Source organism: Phycodurus eques, chromosome 12 (genome assembly GCF_024500275.1).
Source record: "Phycodurus eques isolate BA_2022a chromosome 12, UOR_Pequ_1.1, whole genome shotgun sequence".
In the NCBI taxonomy this organism is placed as follows: Eukaryota; Metazoa; Chordata; class Actinopteri; order Syngnathiformes; family Syngnathidae; genus Phycodurus; species Phycodurus eques.
The window spans coordinates 2,597,983-2,616,981 of NC_084536.1; the positions used below are offsets into that span (position 1 = coordinate 2,597,983).

The window sequence follows — 18,999 nt, forward strand, 5'->3', positions numbered from 1 at the left end:
ACAGGAAGGCCGGCCGAGATTCAAACCATCAACCTCAGAAGGGTTTGGCAGACGCGATGACAACACCGCCTCGCAGCAGAAAACATTTAAAGTTGTTTTTTTTTTTTACATCTACATTTCTTTTCATCAAATTTTTTTAAATAAGCATATTTTTTTATGTTTACGGAGTCACAAAGAAGGCATATGTGACGTTTTAAATTATAACCAAATCAATTATTATTTAAAAAATTCTGTTCTTTATCTTACCTTGACAAATAAAGGTTAAATTACTAAAATAAATATATTGTTTCATTTATTTAAAATAAATACGTTAAAGAGCCTGTTCAGCTTTGCAAAATACATATAGCCCAAAACAACATACTGGATGGAATTAAATGTTAGCATTTTGTACATAAAGCTTTTCCGTTTTGGGAACAAGAACTCGACGATATTTACATATTATCAATGAATTATATAACATTAAATGAGCGCTTTAACTTCTACAATACAATAAAATGATCAAAAATTACAAATAATTAGCAATGTATTAAATAAATATTTACATTTTTTTAAAAAAATCGATCGTTTTTAGTCGTGGCGTATCGTTTCCGGTGTAACCCGGATGTAGCTCTGGCCAACTGGAGGAAGCTCTGTGTGTACATATCTTGAATAGCAGTCCACTTCGCTGCCAATAATGACGATTTAGCGTTTTTGAGCGTTGCCCACGGAAGTGCTCGCTTTCAGATAATTGCCCACCCGTCCCCCGCATCTCCGCGTAAAGCTAAAGCGAAACACCGGAACATGGTAGGGTTTGGCTGTCTGCTGTCCCGTCCATCTTTGTCTGCGTGAGCTAGCGTCGCTGCTAGCGTGGCTAACCGCCGTCTTCATGTTCAATGTAGGCTAACTGCCGAGGAGAAAACGAATGACGAAAACAATGTCACATTCGCGCCCGTGGTGAATTGTGTCATGAAAATAATCTTCGCATACGTTGCGTGGTTAAACTAAACAGTCAGGTCAGCGCATTTGTATTGGTGTCATGCGAGGACCTCAAAGGCATCTCACGAAGCTGGTCAAGACGCGTTCACGTCCGTGCGAGGTCAGGAGCTGTTTGTCTTCAATCAAACAAAAAGAACAACAATGTGAATGTTCATACGCTCATGTCTTTTTATGTGGGGAAAGGGTTCTTGTTTTCACTGCAAAACGACGTGTTAGTATCTAAATTTGTTTTGTCATAAGATACACTTTTTGCATGTTTGGGAAACCAATTTTCATCTGGCTCCATTTCCCCCCTCAAGCTTTACTGACGTGTTGTGTTCTCGTGTTCTGTCCCAGTGTTGCTGTGGTGGCTTACTCATTTGGCAGTCATGATGGACACCCAAAAAGCCTTAACGCTTCCATTTACGCTTAACAGGAATAAGCTGGTAAGTGGGACTTGGCTGCCGACACCGCCTGTCTTTTCTCTGAAGGCAGGATGCTCACATTTTGCAATCACACAAGCGACATTTCATCTATGAAGTCATTTCCATTCACCTGTCTTCATTATAGACCTCACTGTGGGCTGGTTTTTAATCGTTTTGCATCATATACCAGAAGCACCAGAGTCACTTCTTATAAGCACTCTTTTAAACCAGAGAATAGCTGTCTTTGCTGTTCTGTGGAAGTGACACAGAATGGTAGGACCAAGTTGTTCAGAATCATCTTTATTGGCCAAGTACATGAAAAAACGCGCAAGGAATTTGTCTCCGGTAGTTGGAGCTACTCTAGAACTCGAGCACTACAGCAAACAAGCCGCTGTAATAAAATATGTATTTAGGACACAAACACATCAGTATAAGCTAGAGTCATCAAGCAATGTGAGGTGAGGTGAGGATTAGTGCGGGAATACTGATATAATGACTCTTGTTCAGATGTTGCAAAGAGTTGTCAAGCAATTTAAGGTAACCGTTGCGATACTACTCATCAACAACAGTCACGCAAATAACGCCGAGTGACGAAGCTACAACAACGGATATGTTCATCATGTCGCTAGAAAGTGATGAAGGTGCAGTACAACAAGTGCTGCAATACTGTCACGAAAGAGATGTGCAAAAGTGTCAAAGTGCCTCCTCTAACTGCTCAGTTTGTCACCGTTAAGGTCACCTTTACAGATGCCACATCTGCCTTGCAGGTGGCGTGTGTGTGCTGAAGACGTCCGCCGCGACACACGGTGTCTTAGTATTTTCCTGAGAGAAAAAAGTGCGTCTGTTTGAGGTGCGGCGAATGGACAACATTTGCGCGTGGCGTCTACTAGGGCGGAGGCCATTATTTCAGGACATGCAGCAATTCTCAAAATGGCAATCACCCGACTGATTGACTTTGATTGGTGCTGCCCTATGTCTGCTAAGTTTTATCACGCCGCTGGGTTTTGGTGCGCAGTAATAGCAAATCAACTCAAAAGTAACGAACTCCCACCCGCATATCAAATAGCCGGGGTATTTACAACGAGTTTGCTAATTTGACGTCAGCGTGGTAACAAAACACCCTGTCAATTTCAGATGGATAACCCACTCAGAATCCCCATGATGTGTCACTCATCAGAGTTTGGAAAGTTAGAAAGACAGGTACCGTGCTTATCATATGAGATCATGGTATGTGATTGTTTCGTGACTATTGATGATCATTCTCGAGAGCTCATTATTATTATTTATCACGAACAGGTGTCCTGGGAAGCAATTCCTGGTTGCAAACTCCAAAAATCGGATTTAAAGCTCAAAGGGGGATCCGGGGCGTTTGATCACAATCATGCGGCTCTGCTTAAATGGGGGATGGCCAGGTAAGTCAACACCCAGCAGACATTTGTCACATCCCAATGTCATTTTTTCCAACTGAAACAAATAAAAACAGGTGCTAGCAAAAAAACGAGCTATTTCTAGTACCTGGTCAACCTGGCCGATACCATACGTGTGATGTAAACCCCTGCTGCTTGCCCGTTGGTCGAGCAGATTCGTCACTGTAACATTTGAGGATAACGCGGCGAGAAATGAAACCAAGTCGGGTGATAAGCTAACAAACAGACAAACATAAATCCTCTTTTTCCAGTTTTATTGGAGGAATATATCCTGTCATGTTATATCTGAGTCACCATGGAACCGTTCTCCAAGGCCCACATGGAAAAACAATGGGACGATCCCGTCGGTGTACGTCATCCTCTGTGACCTCGGAAAGCTGAGATACAGACAAAAACGATCCAAAATACTCGACCAATATTGTCACTTTTGTTACAGGACATTTACTATTTTTACCGTTTAAGTCAAGATGGAACTGTAGTCGTAACTTTTACCAGCGTTACAAGATTCGGACACCGCATTCTTTTGATTGAGATGAAGATCAGACTACATTTTATCACCAATTTAAAGGCGACATATTTTGCCAAACCAAATTTTTCTCGTAATTGGGATGTCATTTTGTCTCGATGGTGCCTCAGTAAACGTGAAATATGGATTAAAATCGTGCCCGCACTTATCTACGTCACGAGCAAAGAGCTCCGCCTTTCTCTCAAGTATCTCCTAAACGTAACAAACACGTGTGCTCTCTCAAGCGGGACTTATACACAGAGGCAACCAATCAGAGGAAAGGGGGTGGTCTTAGCCAAATATGGACAAAGCAGACACAAAACGGGGTCAAACGGAGTTAGCTGTCAGATGGGCCTTTTCTGGTTGACACTTTTATACTGAATCCATGTTAGAGAGTCGCTCTGAAAATAGTTAAAATAGCCAAAATAAGAGACCTTTAAGAAATCGCAAACGTTTCACATACTTTTTCCTCGCAGTGTATTTTCGGCAGGACAAATTGAAGTGCCAGGTAAAAGACATCGGTGGATAACACCTCTCTTGTCCCGCAGAAGGAGGCTTTGCCTGGTCCTGACAGATGTGTTGAAGACGGAGGTCGGCAAGACTTTTCTGGACAAGCGACAGGGTCGCACGTGCGGCATAAAGGCGCAAACGGCGAGCGAGAGAAGCCCGTGCAAGAAGGAAGCCGTCGGGTGTCGAGGCCAGAAGCCCCCCAGGAACGACAGGAACGAGACTGCAACGCTGAAAAGTGTCAGGAGGAGCGCGCCCGCATCCCTACAAAGGTAACGTTACATTGTAATGGAGAAAATTTGAACGTGACGTCTGGAGAAGTGACTGGACACGGACAAAAAGAGACATTTTGAGTCTTCAACCTACTGGAACGTGAATGCAGGGGGTCTTCAGTTTCTGACAGAGTTCCGTTCCTACGTAACGCAAATGTATACAAAAGTCTAATCGCTAATCTATGGTAACGCAAGAGTAAAGTCATTTTGCAGTCAATATTTGTGTGGGGAAAAAAATGATAGCTCGAAACAATCTGTTGTAAAAGAGCATGAGTATGCTAGCTAGGCAGCAACTGAACATGTGTTTTGAGCTGCGTGTGTCCTTAAGCCATCTCGTTCATTGCGAGACCTCGAAAGCCCGACTTCTGGGGCCGTCTGTGCAGTCACTATTGAAAAATGTCTCATTTCCCCCCCCCCCCCCCCCCAAAAACTGAAATAATCTGTTCCAGGGTCAAACTGTTGCTGTCACAGAACATTTGCCAACGCTGTACAGACAATTAAGTTACTAATTAACATTCTTAACTGTCATACATGCGTAAATAGAAGTCATCCACTTTTGAAATCATGAAAACAAATGTGTAGTGAGACGAGTGATCTCGAGTGAAGACTTGCGTTTCCCTTTTTAACATTTTTGATTGGCAAAGAATTGTAAAAAGAAATGAATCGCTGTTAACAAACCTAAATGTAAGCACGAGGAATTCTTGGCGCAATTTCAACTTTAGCGATGAATTAGATTAACAGTGCGCCCTGCGTATTCGCGGTATGGTCATTTTCAAAATTTTGAAAATAGTAAAAGCTGGAAAGTTAGTTTTGATTTTTATGACAAACTACTGTCTACAGTATTTATTTATTTACTTTTGCATCTGTTTTATCGAGACAATGAATGGTTGCATACCGAGCTGTAAGCTGTTTACTTTACGGTATTTTTAAGCATAGAGCAATGTTTGAAGATGTTTGCAAGCGTTTGAAATGCTATCAACGTATTTGGAATCATAGTTTCCGCAATACTTCTGGTTTAAACTTTGTAGGCAATTACAGTGTAATCCCTTCAGCGTCAGTGATACGTGGAAATGTGTTGTTTGCGGTCAGACTCGGTTCGTTTCCCTCGCGAATAGTGGGAGTCTACTGTACTGCTTGTGAGGTGAAACAGGTCGTATGAACATATCTCCTATTCCAGTCTTGCCATACTCACACATTTCCAGTGCTTTCCCATCTCCCTATAAGTTCCATTACGTGTTCTATGGTTGTCATCACAATTAGCTTCTTTGCTAGCCCTCCCTGTAGGCATAAACAACAAAACAAAACAAAAACAAAAAAACATTCAGGACCTTTTGTGTTTCTGCAGGTCGAGCCTCAGGAAGAGGTTGCATTATGTTGACAATGGAGAAGAAAGCAAGGACGTGCCGCCGACAAACGGGGAGGACTACGGCGTCGTAGGTAGGCAGCACGGACAGTTAGTTAGTTCTATACTAGCAACTTGCATCACGCTATTATCAATAATTGTGTGATTTTGTGCTAATCGATGTTTTGGAGGGTGAATATCAAAGCTGTATCACATCTATTTCACTGAAGGAAAAAAAGAAAGTGGGTTTGTTGTAGTTGTAGTCAGCACTCGAGCAGCAGTTAACGTTGTCTTTGAGGGAGCGCGTGATGTTTTGCAGCAAAAAAAAATATTTGTGTTAATAAAAACACAACACAGTTCATTGACAGTCATCAATCTATGTCATGTGTAACGTAAGCATACATTTACATCATAGAAACAAAATGAACAGAGTGGCGACGAGCGGAGCAGCAGAACGTTAAAGACGCAACCTGAGAAACGTGCATGTTCGCTTAATTGAAGAACTCTAAATTGTCTATAGGTGCGAGTGTCTGTATGAATGGTTGTTTCTCTATATTTGCCCTGTCGTTGGCTGGCGGCCAATACGGAGTGCCCGGCTTTTGCCCGAAGTCAGCCGGCTAGGCTGCGGCTCACCCGCAACCCAAATGCGGACGAGCGCTGTCGAAAATGGGCCGATGGATAGAGTCTGGTAGCAAAGGTAGCTGAGATGCAGTTCTCCTAAACGCTACAGAAGATTAGCGCATGCTTCTCAACTGTTGTCTACGTGGGACCTGCATTTTTCCATTGTTGCGCTAAGTCACAACCCACTATTGCAGAATGTGGGAGCAATAAAGATCATGTATTGTTCAAAATCTGCCTTTCAGAGCACCTCATTAAGAAACCCATGAAGAACATAGCTACATGTACAATGTTTTATGTCTTTAGATCTTTTTGGGAAAGTGCAACATCAATAGTCTTCTTTTTCAGAAATAAAGGCTGCAAACCAAAGCAACTGTAACACAATCATCTTTACTTGGCAAGTGTGTCAAAAACGCACGAGGAATTTGTCTCCGGTAGTTGGAGCCGCTCTAGTACAACAACAGTTGACAGCGAATAAGTCTGAATTATGCCATTTTTACAACCTGTCCGCGACCCACCCAAAATGCAGTAGTCCCAAAAACAACGAACCTACAAATAATACAATTTGTTCCTCCATTGCACCATACTTCATTAGTTTTTAAAAGGGGTCTTGGAGTGAGCTGTTAGTTGACGTACATCACAAGTTCATCGCAGGTTTAACGATACTCCAAGCCGTTATTTTTTCCTGGACCAAAAGCGTCTGCAATGACGTAGCGCGTTTTTCCTGTCATGCTTTCTTGACAACACAATGTTCTTGGTGGCAATCAGGTTGTCAGTACTTGTGGTGTTTTGTCTACAGACTGCGGCTTGTCAGTGAGCTGGAAGCCGGCGGAGGATGCCGGAGACGCTGATGAGTTTCCCCCCACTCCCGTCAAGGACATGGGGACGCAAGAGAAACATTGTCTGGTGAGTGGCTGCCAAACATTCCAACATTATGATGGTAACTATTATGGATAATGCACATTTGATAAAATTTCCAATCATTATAATTTTTTTTTTTATGCCTAGATCAGACTACAGGATTTTAGCCCCGATTAGCTAACGCGGCCGATTTCTTAGATTGGCCCCAACGTATTTTGTCGGGAACGACACAATTTCGTGTAGTGTGACATAATCCACTACCAACGATTTGGCCCTACGACGGCAAAAAGAAAAGTCTCGCATTTTTTATTTTTTATTTTTTTGGGGGGGGGGATATCTTCTGTGTAGTGTGACTTATCAACCCACAACTATCCGACAGCGCACCTCATTGTCGACCAATAGGATTGCGTAATGTGACTGGCACATCGCCTCCCGTGCTTGCCGTTGTCAACATACTTGCATGCCGTTGTTAACATTTATTCACGCGCAGAAACCAATGTTTAGCGAAGCTTTAGCGAATGATTTGATACAATGGCGGCTTGTTTACGTACAACCGTTAATGCTGGCACTAGCTTGCTAGGCTACATCACGTTTTGTTGTATACTTGCGAGCCGTACGGTATTAAAAGTACGTGAACATACCCCAGGCAGTCCTTGAAAGAATGTCCTCTCCTAAGCACCGGTGATGACCACCACACGTTTTCCCTCATTTTGTTCTTTTTTCCACCGGACACAATACGTTGTTGTTGTCGTCACCATGGTAACGAGTGTATCCGGTCACGTTGACCGGTCACACGTTTTCTGGTCGCGCCTCTTCGACAGTGATTGATTTGCCAAGATAAATCGCAGCGATCGTAAAAGACGAACTACGTGGTAACGGAATACATGTCGTGTCGTGTTGCCACTGTTTGACCGAGATACGGCAAGATTTCATGGCAGTAGTCTGACATCGTGCCATCGGGAAAGACCAAATTTGTCTTGTAGTCTGATCCAGGCATTATTATTGAGACGGACAAGCTCTCAATGTTCTGAACGCCTGTTTTAATGCCCATGTCATGCTACCTGTTGCAAGGGCCTAGTACTTAAGCATTTCTCTGTTTCGCTGTTGCTATTCCACTTGTGCTTTTATTGTATTGGAGGATATACTTGCATATTTTGGAAATGACCGTGTTACCCATCTCATTTTTGGTCAAATATTTCCACGTACTGCAACAAGTGTTGCGGCACATTGTCGAATCGCCACACGAGTCGTGAGGTCGGTCGGTCGTATCCTACAATTTCCACGATGAATCAAATTCTCGTTAGCACGTGGTTGTTGTCCGTGAACATTACTGAACATAAAATAGCCGCCGCTCTCGTGGCTCCGCTGCCGCTTGCGACGCAAGAGTGCCTGTTAGCTAAGTCTCTGTCGGTGTATACGTTTCTTTTTTCGCTCAAAATATTAACCATATCAGTTTTGAAATAATCATGGAGTAGTGAAATTATCAAAATAATAGTTTTACATGCAGCGATTTGGTCTCCAGTTCTATCGATGACGTGACACTAAGCATGGCGGCCTACCGATTTTGGCGACATAAAAGCGGCGTTCCCAGGGAAGTTGTTTACCGATTGCCTCAAAATGATTGATATTTCTTCAAGTGAGTGAAGCACCCTGCGACTAATTGAGACATTGTGTCTATTAGAGTGGGAGCCACTATTGGAGCAAATATGGTACTTGCGAGCCAACTAAAGATGCCCAATGCTGATTGCAATCAAGTGCACTGCATTATTCCTCTTTTGCTTCCAGAAATGATGAATCAACAAATTCAGCAAAATTCTGTTATTTTTAATCAATGCCAATCTCCAGTAATAATCAGACACTCAAAAGTTGTGTTATCCGTGAACAGAAGAGGAGAAGAAAAATAGACAGAAGGACTAGATGCAACGGAACCTGCGGCCCAAAACGCCAGCGAGAAAGCGTGCTTCGGCTCACGGGGGAAAGCAAACGAGACGGAGGATTGGCGCCGGCTAGTCTGGTCGAACCCGGAGAAGACTGCGATGCGGACGACGCGGACGGCGGCCTGGTCCGGTTCGCCTCGGAGGCGGTCTGCGGAGCGACGCGTCTCGCCCCGGTCGCCAATACCAATTCGGAGCCGGCGGACGTCGTCGGATGTCCCGGTTTCAGTCGGTTGCCTTCACAGGACGACTCATCCCAGGCCGTTCCGGGAGAGCCGAGTGAGTGCGCACGGGGCCGGTCGAGATGTACATACAGCCAGCGAGAGCATTTCATGTAAATCTGTACAAAATAAAAACACTTCAGGAAAACTTACAAATGCCTATAATGCATAATTAACATGCTTTCACAAATTAGTACGGCCCTCGGAGGACTTCATAACAACTAAAATGGCTGCTGTGGGGGGAAAAAAATTCCTCCTCCCTCTGTTATTATTCAATTGTCATGTTACATTTAGACTCTTTTTCATATAAAACTATACAAAATTGTCAAATGTTTTGGGGGACAACTTTTTAAAAAAATTTTTGCAAATCATAATGCTGAATTATAATGGTGATATTTTTTTGTTGGGTTAATTAAATTTTTTTTTTAAACAAACAATTCTTGAATAACTGGAGATAAACCACCATTAAGTGTTTTCAGGGTTAGTCCCCCCCCCCCCAAAACAAAAAAAAAACAAAAAGAAAAACAAACAAATTGAGAATAGAAAATGTGCCTTTCTTTTCACTGCATTTTTCTAGTGCGAAACACCTTTTGATTTTGTAAGTAGTTTGTTGATTTATTTAGTTTTATAATTGTCCTCCGCTGTAAGGTCTTGGAGTTCAATCAATTTTGAATTTGACCTTGGAAAATATGGATGTTAAAAAAAAAATGTTTTTCAGCCTTAACGGTCCTCACCCATTTTGACTTTTTTTTTTTTATTTGAATGTTTTTTTAAATGAGAAGTGTATCTATCTCCTTTATGATCTTTTTTTTGCTTTCAGTTGTGTTATCCAGTGACGAAGAGGAGGGCGGCGACGTTATCCAACGGCGTGTCCGACGTGTTCGTACGGTGTTCTCGGTGGGAGATGCAGGAGCCGCCGGGCACTGTGGGCAGCAGGCGACGCAGGAAGTTGTGTTCAAAGACCTTGGCAGCCCTGACATGCAGAATGTAGAGGTGGGCTCATTATCTCCCTCTGTGTTCCATTCAAATATGTAAAAATCACCTTCTGTGAGCACGGATAATAAAATATGGTTGGAGTTCAAAATATTTCTCTCAAATCGCAAGTAAAACAGTTTAAATGCCACAGAAACAATCAATTGTGAGAGCTATAACTGTGGTTAACATCCATTTATATAAATTTCCCATGAATTGTTGTTGTGAACCCTATGAATTTCAACGATTTCATTTGAAGGGAAAAAGCCAGAAAAAAATGGTTTCAGGTCAAGGGTGTCTGGATATTCTTTTAGAGTGTCCAGCAGGGGGTGCTCTAGTAGCAGTGCAGATAAAGGTTTAGAACTGCATTACTGCTTTTTAAAAAAATGTTTATTTAAGAAATTGTTTTCCTTTTTTTTTTTTTTTTTTTTTTTTTTACTAAAAGTTGTATTGATTGTATAATGTAATGCCTGGTGGCTCATGTGAGTTTGTAGCGTTAAAAACAAAAACAGACCATTGATGTTGGCCCTTGCTTTGAATTGTCTCCTTGTAGTCCGAGGCCGTGTGATTGAGATATAAAGTCTTTGTACTGTGCTGAAGGGCTGGACGGTTGTGGAAAAAATACTAATTATGATTTTGATTGATATTGAAATTATGATTAGTCACTGATGGTGTAGTGGTACACTCGCCTGACTTTGGTGCAGGCAGCGTGGGTTCAGTTCCCAGTCAGTGACGGTGTGAATGTGAGTGCGAATGGTTGTCCGTGTCTATATGTGTCCTGCGACTGACTGGCGACCAGTTCAGGGTGTAGTCCGCCTTTCGCCCAAAGTCAGTTGGGATGGGCTGCAGCGTCCCGCGACCGTAACCGGGATAAGCAGTGTTGATAATGGATGGATGAAATCATGATTAATAAACATGATTATGCATTGTTTTCAAAATTATTTTTAGTAGCATTTAACTAGCAAAACTCAACTTTAAATATAACTTCAAAGAACAACCAGAAAATAAATTAGTAACAAGTAAAATAGAAATAAATAAAAATAAATACAGCAGTGGCTTAAAACATTAGCACGCCTGGGCGACTGTATTGTCAATTATATATATTTGTCTTAAAAAAAAATGAATCCTCTAAATATTCTGGCATTTAACAAATAGAAATACTGTTGTTAATCCTAATTAACCTAAAACGGGAAAATGTTCGTCTGATTTCTTGTCAGAGAGTCGGAGGGGTGGGTGTGTGTGTGTGTGTGTGTGTGTGTGTGTGTGAGCGTTTGTTTTTTTTATACTGGCCAAGACTTTATCTGTTGTTCCTGCTGTACGCGCCTTGGCCTCTGGGAGGCAGTGTGGTGTGGTGCATGAATGTAGCTGCATATTACAGTCAGCTAAAGTAAGAGTAGAAGAAGAAAGTCAAAAGAAAACTTTATTCAACTATTTTTTTTACAAATTAGGAAGAACACACGCATGTGAATATTGTTATATCATGTCTGCATGTGCTACTACGGTGTTTGTGTGTGAATATTCGTTATTTGAACCTAAATCCCTCTCGTGATCTAATGCTAATATTAGCTAGCCCGTGAATAGGGTTTTCCATTGACTGTTAGCATTAAGCTGGTGATTTCTAAAACGATGTGTCTTATGTTTAAATATACAATGTTTGTAATTCTGTTCGTTTGTTGTTCATTTAGATTTACAGTAAACTCCAACCGGGGTGTCAATAAACGTCTTAAAGCACACTCGGGGAGGGCAGAAAAACATGCGGCACACGCTTGCTACAAGTAACACGGTGCGTTTCGAACGCGGGAAACACGACAAACACAAACTCGCACTGCTGCACATGAATCGTTTTTCTTCGATTAGAACGTTTCTATGAACGTGAGAAGCCAAAATCGAAATCACGATTACATTTCGATGAATTGAAATGTAAATGAAATGTAAACCCTACTGTGCTGGGTATGTACCTCATTATGCGTGTTTACTTGTTCTACACAGGTGTTGCATGTGGTTGTAGGCGAGCGGGGGTCGACTTCTTACATCCCTAAAATCGACCGCTCTGTCCTGGGTGTGGCCTTCATCTCCATGTTCTGTGGAGGTTACCAAGGGAACGCAAATGGAAACCTTGTGGTACATGTTTTTTTTTTGTCCTCCTACAATATCATCACCTTGTAATGAGATGACCTGGATGTAGATATACTTACTTGTTTTTGCTCCTCGACAGATAGTGAACCAAAAAATCATCATACCATTGAAAGGTAATGTTGTTGCCCGTCTATTTTAGCATGTAGAAAAAAGTTTTAAGTCCTAGTTACTTGAGGACGTGAAGACCATACAATATTTCCTCAAATTGAGGCCTCTGCTCTAATAAATGCTGTACTGCTGCCCACCCCGTAGGTGCACTGTCCACGTACTAAATCATCCCTGAGCCTCAAATCTTTCCACTGTAAGAAACAAAAATGTTGAGCTGAAATGACCTGGACTATATGACAGAAGGTCTTCAGTACAACACACACGGCCTGCATAGCAGACGTGACATCTGTAAAGCTGAAAAAAGTTGCCTAAATAGTGTATCAAACAAATAACTATAAAATCCATGCAAAAGTATAAATGAAAAATCCCAAAAGAATGGGTGGGAAAAAAAGTTGTTGGCCACTGTATGTGGAATAATACAGCTTCACAAAAACTGCAGTAAAGTCTGCTCTCTATTATAATTCTCTTATTATTTCTGCATTATTCATGAGTACTTGTCATTTAAACATAGGAGGCAGCTGTGCTAAGGCAGTTGCGCTCTCTTGTCGTCCTCAGACTCAAGCCAGCAGTCGGACGTGACGTTGACCTTGGAGCGTACGGAGCTGAGGAGGTACAGCGTTTGGGAACAGGAGGAGCTGGAGTCCAGGGGGCTCCGCTGGCCATCCGGCGCAGAGCCTCGTACCGTCCTTTTGTTTTGCGTGACCCAAAGTGCCGCAGCGGCTGTACACAGGGATCTTCTCCGCCTGCGCGCCCAACACGGCGCGCCGCCCGGCACCGGTAAGGCATCTGGAAGGCTCACGCGATCCGCGCCCGTCCGTAACAACACGCTGTCTTTCCGATGTCTCGCAGGAAATCCGAGCCCCTTCCTCGTGCTGACTCTCAAGGACCCCCTGGTGGGCATGGAGGGGGCTGTGTTGCGCTCTCTCCTGGAAATCGATTGTCTCAACTGTCTGACAAGCGAAAGCCACGCGGACGGGCTCGAGCTGAAGGACTTCATCAGTCCAGATCTTTCACTGGACGAAAGTCTGGAGCTGATCAAATCCAGCGGCCGAGACCCCCACTTGCTGCGAAGGCTCGGCCTGGACGCGGCCGAGCCGGACCGAGAGAGTTCGAGCTCCGATTCCGACGTGGATGCGCTGAATGCAGAGGCGGAGCGCGCGCTGCTGCTAGACATGTGCGAGCTGGAGACCCTCCTCGATCTTGATCGGGGGACAACTCCCACGCAGGAGCAGGAGCAGGACCAGGACCAGGACCAGGACCAGGACCAGGAGCAGGAGCAGGAGCAGGAGCAGGAGCAGGAGCAGGAGCAGGAGCAGGAGCAGGAGGAGGAACAGGAACCAGAGGAGGACGCTGGAATGCAACACAGTCCGGAGGAGGATCAGAAAAATCACGGGGTACGAGGTCTCGTCACGTTTCCTCACATCTTGCGCTACCTCACCCAAAATAGACAGCAAAAACTTTATGAGCCAAAATGGATTTGACTGATGACTCACATCCACTTCCAATCAGCAGGCACTAGCTCAATTCGTAGACGTTAACGTTCACACATGGGCATTCCTGTTGCTAACCAAAACAGCATCGTTTGTCAAGTCCCACAGATGAATTCAAGTCTGGAGTCTTAGCGGCCGCCACTCCAATATTGTAAACGAGTCCCCCGAGCGAGCGCTATTAAAGGAAGTTTGCAGTGAAAGATAACGTGCTCCTGCTGTGTTACAGGAGGACAAACACGCAGGCACGCCTCTGTACACAATTTGTCGACGAAGAGCCGCAGGAACGTACACGGTGACCATGTGTCAGCCAGACTCCACTTGGGTCAAATACAAACATCAGGGCCTGGCCCACCGGTAGGTCGGAGGAATGGATGAATGAAGCTGAAATGATATGTGAGCGAATCTGCAATTTTGCGAGGGAAAAAGTCGTATGAGGACACTTACTTATTTGGTCTTTCTTCAACTTGTGTCCAGGTTGATCCAGTTTCCTCCCCCGCCACTCAAAGGTGGAATCACGGTGACAATGGAAGACCTGCAGTGTCTGGACAGCGGCCAGTACCTCAATGACGTCATCATCGACTTTTACCTCAAGTGAGCGTCATGACGACTATTAAGCGACGCCTTCGGTTAGTGTGCCGCGCTCACGCGGCGTTAACTTGTGCGCTCTCGACTCAGATACCTCCTCCACAACTCGCCGCGAGCCGTTGTCGAGCGCTCGCACATCTTCAGCAGCTTCTTCTACAAGCAGCTCACTCGCAGAGACAACGCCAGTGAAGGCAACGCCACAGAATCGTGAGTCTTTTTTTTTTTACATTTTTTTTTTTTAATCGTAATATGAAGAAGCGTTTGTAAGAACTACGTTGAATTAATTAATTTGAACGTTCAGCTGTCAGAGGCAGAAGCGGCACCAGCGAGTGAAGACGTGGACGCGCCACGTGGACATCTTCAAAAAGGACTTCCTATTTGTTCCTGTCAATCAGGAGTGAGTTAACACGCCTGCGCAAACATGGTGAAGGCACAAGAGTCAAGAAAAGTAAAGTAACAAGATAAAAATTGTTAGACAAGAAAATGATGGAAAGGTCAAATATAATGGGAATTTGTTTTTATTTTTCAAAAATAGTTGTAATCTTACAAAAAGAAATCCAAAATATGACTAAAAAGGATAATGATATGGTAATAAAGTTGTAATGTTACAAGAAAAACTATATTCAAGTTGCCGGACTTAATTTCTACTATTACGAGAAAATAGTTTGAATGTTTCCAGATTAAAGTCGTAACATTCTGGGGGGCAAAGTTGTAAAGATGATGTGAATCAAGTTGGAATGTTTTCGAAGAACATTTTAAAGATTATAAACAAAGGTCATAGTTTCTCAACAATAAAGTAGTAGCATGTTGAGAAAAATGTTTTAATACAACCCCAATTCCAATGAAGTTGGGACATTGTGTTAAATTGAATTGCTCAGTCATTGACCAGCAAAGTAGGGGGGGGGGGGGGGGGGGGGGGGGGGGGGGGGGGGGGGCGAGGTTCACCTCTTTGTGCACAAGTGCGTGAGAAAATAGCCCAAGAGTTTAAGGACAATGTTCCTCAACATACAATTGCAAGGAATTTAGAGATTTCATCATCTACGGTCCATAATATCATCCAAAGGTTCAGAGAATCTGGAGAAATCACTGCATGTCAGCGGCGAGGCCGAAAACCAACGTTGAAGGCCCGTGACCTTGCGGGTACTAGACTGGGCCTGCCTGCAGTCCAGACCCGTCTCCCATTGGAAACGTTACGAAGCGTAAAACACGACAACGGCGACCCCGGACTGTTGAACGGCTGAAGCTGTACATCGAGCGAGAGTGGGAAAGAATTCCACCTACAAAGCTTCAACAATTAGTGTCCTCAGTTCCCAAACGTTTATTGAACGTTGTTCAAAGAAAAGGTGATGTAACACAGCGGTAAACATGAGCCCGTCGCAGCTGTTTTGGAACGTGTCGCAGCCATCAAATTCGAAGTTCATGATTATTTGCTCAAAACAATCAAGTTGAGCAGTTTGAACATGAAATATCTTGTCTTTATAGTGTATTCAATTAAATATACGTCGAACATGATTTGAAAATCATTGTATTCTGTTTTTATTTATTTTTAACACAACGTCCCACCTTCGTTGGAATCGGGGTTGTATTACAAGAATCAAATCGTAATATTCGGAGAAACAAAATACATGTTGCAATGGTAAACTTGCAATCAAAAAATGTGGAAGATGTGAGAATAAAGTTGTAAAGTGACTAGAAAAAATTGCAACGTTATGTGAACAACGTCAACAACACAGCATGGCGGAGGATAATGCCGATGTTTTGGAACGCTACTAAATGTGATGATGATAATGATGTTTGTCTTTCGAGGGCTCACTGGTATCTGGTGGTCATCTGCTTTCCTGGACTGGAGGAGTCCAGGTCGGAGCCCTGGACAGAAAGTAGCCACGACGGGACGGACGAGCCGCCCGAGCAAGAGGAAGCCGGAAGCTCCAATGAAGCGACGGCGTCGCCGCCGCCGCCGAAGTTGAACCGCAGCAACAGCGTGGACGCCGCATCTTCGGGTCGGTTACGGGAAGCCACGCAGTCGTCCATTTCGCCCGAATGAATGCAAATGCTCAAGTTCGTTTCATGTGTTCTAGGAAAAGAGACGACTAAAGCCTGTCGTAGTCAAGTGGTGAGTGACAGTCGATCATTTATTGAATTATTATACCATGTTTCCACATATCGTGGCCCAAGGAATTAACGACACTCAGCGATTGAGGTGCGGCGTCGACTAGAGCGGCGGCCGCCTCGTCAATGCCTACAATAAGAACAATAATATTTTTTTTTGCTTCCCTAATAGAACTGCACAGAGAAAAGCTGCCATCGAAACGTGGTCTCGAAGAGGTGAGCGGACACAAACGGTTCGCCTTTCTCCGTTTGAACACTTGAAGTGAATCTTCCCTTTTGCCTTTAGGCCTTGCATTCTCATCATGGACTCGCTCAAATTGTCTCTTCACGAGCGTATCTTTAAAGTGTTACGAGAGTGAGTAAAGCGTCTTCGTAGTTGTGCGCGTCTTTTACGAAGGAGCTCACGCTGTGACCGTTTCGTGGCGTCAGGTACCTGCAGTCGGAGTGGGAAGCGCGTCGCGGCTCTTCGCGCGACTTTGGTCCCGACCAGATGAAAAGTTCCCACTGTCAGGTTCCTCTGCAGGACAACAGCAGCGACTGTGGTCTCTACCTCCTGCAGTACGTGGAGAGTTTCCTCAAGGTAGTAAGCACCTTCATTTTTATACCGTATCACCTAGAGGTGGCACAATGAATCAGTTCAGCGATGAATTGTTTGCAGCCATTGTTTAACTTAAAATTGTCCGAATCCTCTGATTTCAGCCTCTCAACAGTAAATATTCTAATTCCTGTAGTCCTTCATTAAAAAGAAAATAATAAAAAAAATGGGCCAATTTTTTGCAGATTAATTTATTCATTTTTTTTTTACACACAAAGATAATGACAGTCAAACATTCATAAAAAAGTTTGCAAAAAATTGGCCAACTTTGGCCAATTTTTCTTTTGAACACATTAACACATTACAACAAAAGTTCCATATTTTCAATAAGTTTCAGTGTTTATATGTGCCATTGTTTTAAATGAATCGATTCATTGGTTATCAGGATTGTACTCTTGTCCAATATCCGAATCGGCTTCAAAAATCCATATCAGACGCGCCGTAAAAATGAAAGAAATACAATTTAGCCCAGAATCTTTTTTCATTTCCAAATGGCTAATTGAATACATACGTGTCCAGACAACGGCTGTTGATCTGTTTCGAGGCTCTCGCTCCTCCTCATCTTCGTCCCTCGGCTTGACTCGCTCTCGTCAGTCCACTGAGCGACTTTAGAGTTCCCGCCGCAGCGAGCGTTCGGCGCCGCGAGCGTGATATTTAGGTAGCTTCGTGGCGCCTTGACTGTGCGTTCGCCCCCCTGGTGGTCGGCCAACTACTGGCGCTTCATTAAATAATTTGGCGCTTCATTAAATAATTTCATTAAAAAATTTATTTTGTGCTTCCAGGACCCCGTGGTGCACTTCGATCTGCCGCTACACCTGCAACGCTGGTTTCCGCGGCGACAAGTGCGCAGCAAGCGAGAGGACATCCGCGATCTGGTGCTGCAGCTGTACCGACAGCAGAAGACGAGCAAAAAGTGAATCGGCGACGCACATTTCTGCCTGAACTCGAACTCCTTTTCTGAATCGCGGTCGGCCAGAGTGACTGGCCGACCAGTCAGGCGACTGACAGCTACTTTTAAACTGAAATGTACATTCTTTTTTGTTTTGTTCAGTTTTTTTTTTTTTTTTTTATCCATCCTAGAGATTTTTTAAAGACTGTTATAATATTATTTGCAAGTTATTTTTGATAAATATGATGCCGTTTATTTAATTTCTACACAAAATCACCTGTCAAACAAAAAGCGTGTCCAGAAGTGGTAACAATTTCCAAATGTAGTTTGTGTAACATAAATTGTTCCGATTGGAATTGATTTGGGCTGCTGATATTTTCATTGATTCGGACAACGACAATGCTCGAGTTGATTATTAAGGCCACATTGAAAAAAGCAAAAGTAGAATTAGGGTGACGCGCAACCAACTTCGACATTGTGCAAAACAGGACGAAGCGCCTCCTTCCGGTTCGGTACACTGGCGGCGGCGGCGAGCGGGACAAAAGCACCTGGAGGAATATTTCAACAAATTTTTTTTCGAGAGCTTCCAAAGATGATCGCAGCCGATGTTTCCATGGGAAAGGATGCCGCGCCGCGGTGACCCCTAACGAGACAAGCCGAAAGCAAAAGAAGGAGGCTTCGTTTGTGTTTACATATATCAATATGTAAATCAATGATATACTTGTATTTAACTTTTGTCTAAAGATGCCAGCGATATAGAAATTTTTTTAGCCCGTTGGAGTTCAAACCGTCATGTCGTCCAGGCTGTAGTTATCGCTGTGGGCCTATTTTCTGGTTGGGTCACGTGAACAGGGCCCATTAAGTGGGGGGGGGGGGGGGGAAAGTCGCCACTTGGAAATGTCAGTTTTTTTTTTTTGTTGAGAAAAACGTTCCCATGAAAAGGAATGCATTTGCAACAATTTGAGAGAAATGTCATTTTTGACAAAAAGTCAGATTATGAGAAAAAAACGGACATTGCAAGGAAGTGTTATTGTTAATTTGTTAGAAAA

At 43.4% G+C, this 18,999-nt stretch overlaps 1 protein-coding gene across 5 annotated transcripts; it reads left to right on the forward strand.

Annotated features, from left to right (window-relative positions):
• Positions 1 to 602: 602 nt before the first annotated feature.
• Positions 603 to 18,801, forward strand: senp7 (SUMO specific peptidase 7). Of its 5 annotated transcripts, XM_061692649.1 has the most exons (24): positions 603 to 783; positions 879 to 1,118; positions 1,312 to 1,400; positions 2,514 to 2,579; positions 2,676 to 2,791; positions 3,860 to 4,090; positions 5,436 to 5,527; positions 6,850 to 6,956; positions 8,797 to 9,124; positions 9,887 to 10,059; positions 12,028 to 12,159; positions 12,254 to 12,287; positions 12,838 to 13,059; positions 13,132 to 13,676; positions 13,999 to 14,126; positions 14,247 to 14,363; positions 14,448 to 14,564; positions 14,659 to 14,754; positions 16,164 to 16,357; positions 16,436 to 16,470; positions 16,639 to 16,682; positions 16,753 to 16,821; positions 16,896 to 17,046; positions 17,844 to 18,801. In XM_061692649.1, the coding sequence occupies exons 2-24, from the start codon at positions 1,016 to 1,018 to the stop codon at positions 17,976 to 17,978; spliced, it is 3,324 nt and encodes a 1,107-aa protein (XP_061548633.1). In that variant the 5' UTR covers positions 603 to 783; positions 879 to 1,015; the 3' UTR covers positions 17,979 to 18,801. The 5 variants fall into 5 exon arrangements, with proteins under 5 accessions (XP_061548633.1, XP_061548632.1, XP_061548634.1 ...); XM_061692648.1 differs by having other exon boundaries at positions 603 to 1,118; XM_061692650.1 differs by having other exon boundaries at positions 603 to 1,075.
• Positions 18,802 to 18,999: the final 198 nt, after the last annotated feature.

What these genes read in the sequence shown, in the direction of transcription:
- senp7 (XM_061692648.1), top strand. Translation starts at nt 1,016, where the DNA reads ATGCGAGGACCTCAAAGGCATCTCACGAAGCTGGTCAAGACGCGTTCA. An exon ending in CAAACAAAAAGAACAACAAT is followed by an intron (nt 1,119 to 1,311) that starts GTGAATGTTCAT and finishes GTTCTGTCCCAG; the next exon opens with TGTTGCTGTGGTGGCTTACT. An exon ending in TTTGTTCCTGTCAATCAGGA is followed by an intron (nt 14,755 to 16,163) that starts GTGAGTTAACAC and finishes TTGTCTTTCGAG; the next exon opens with GGCTCACTGGTATCTGGTGG.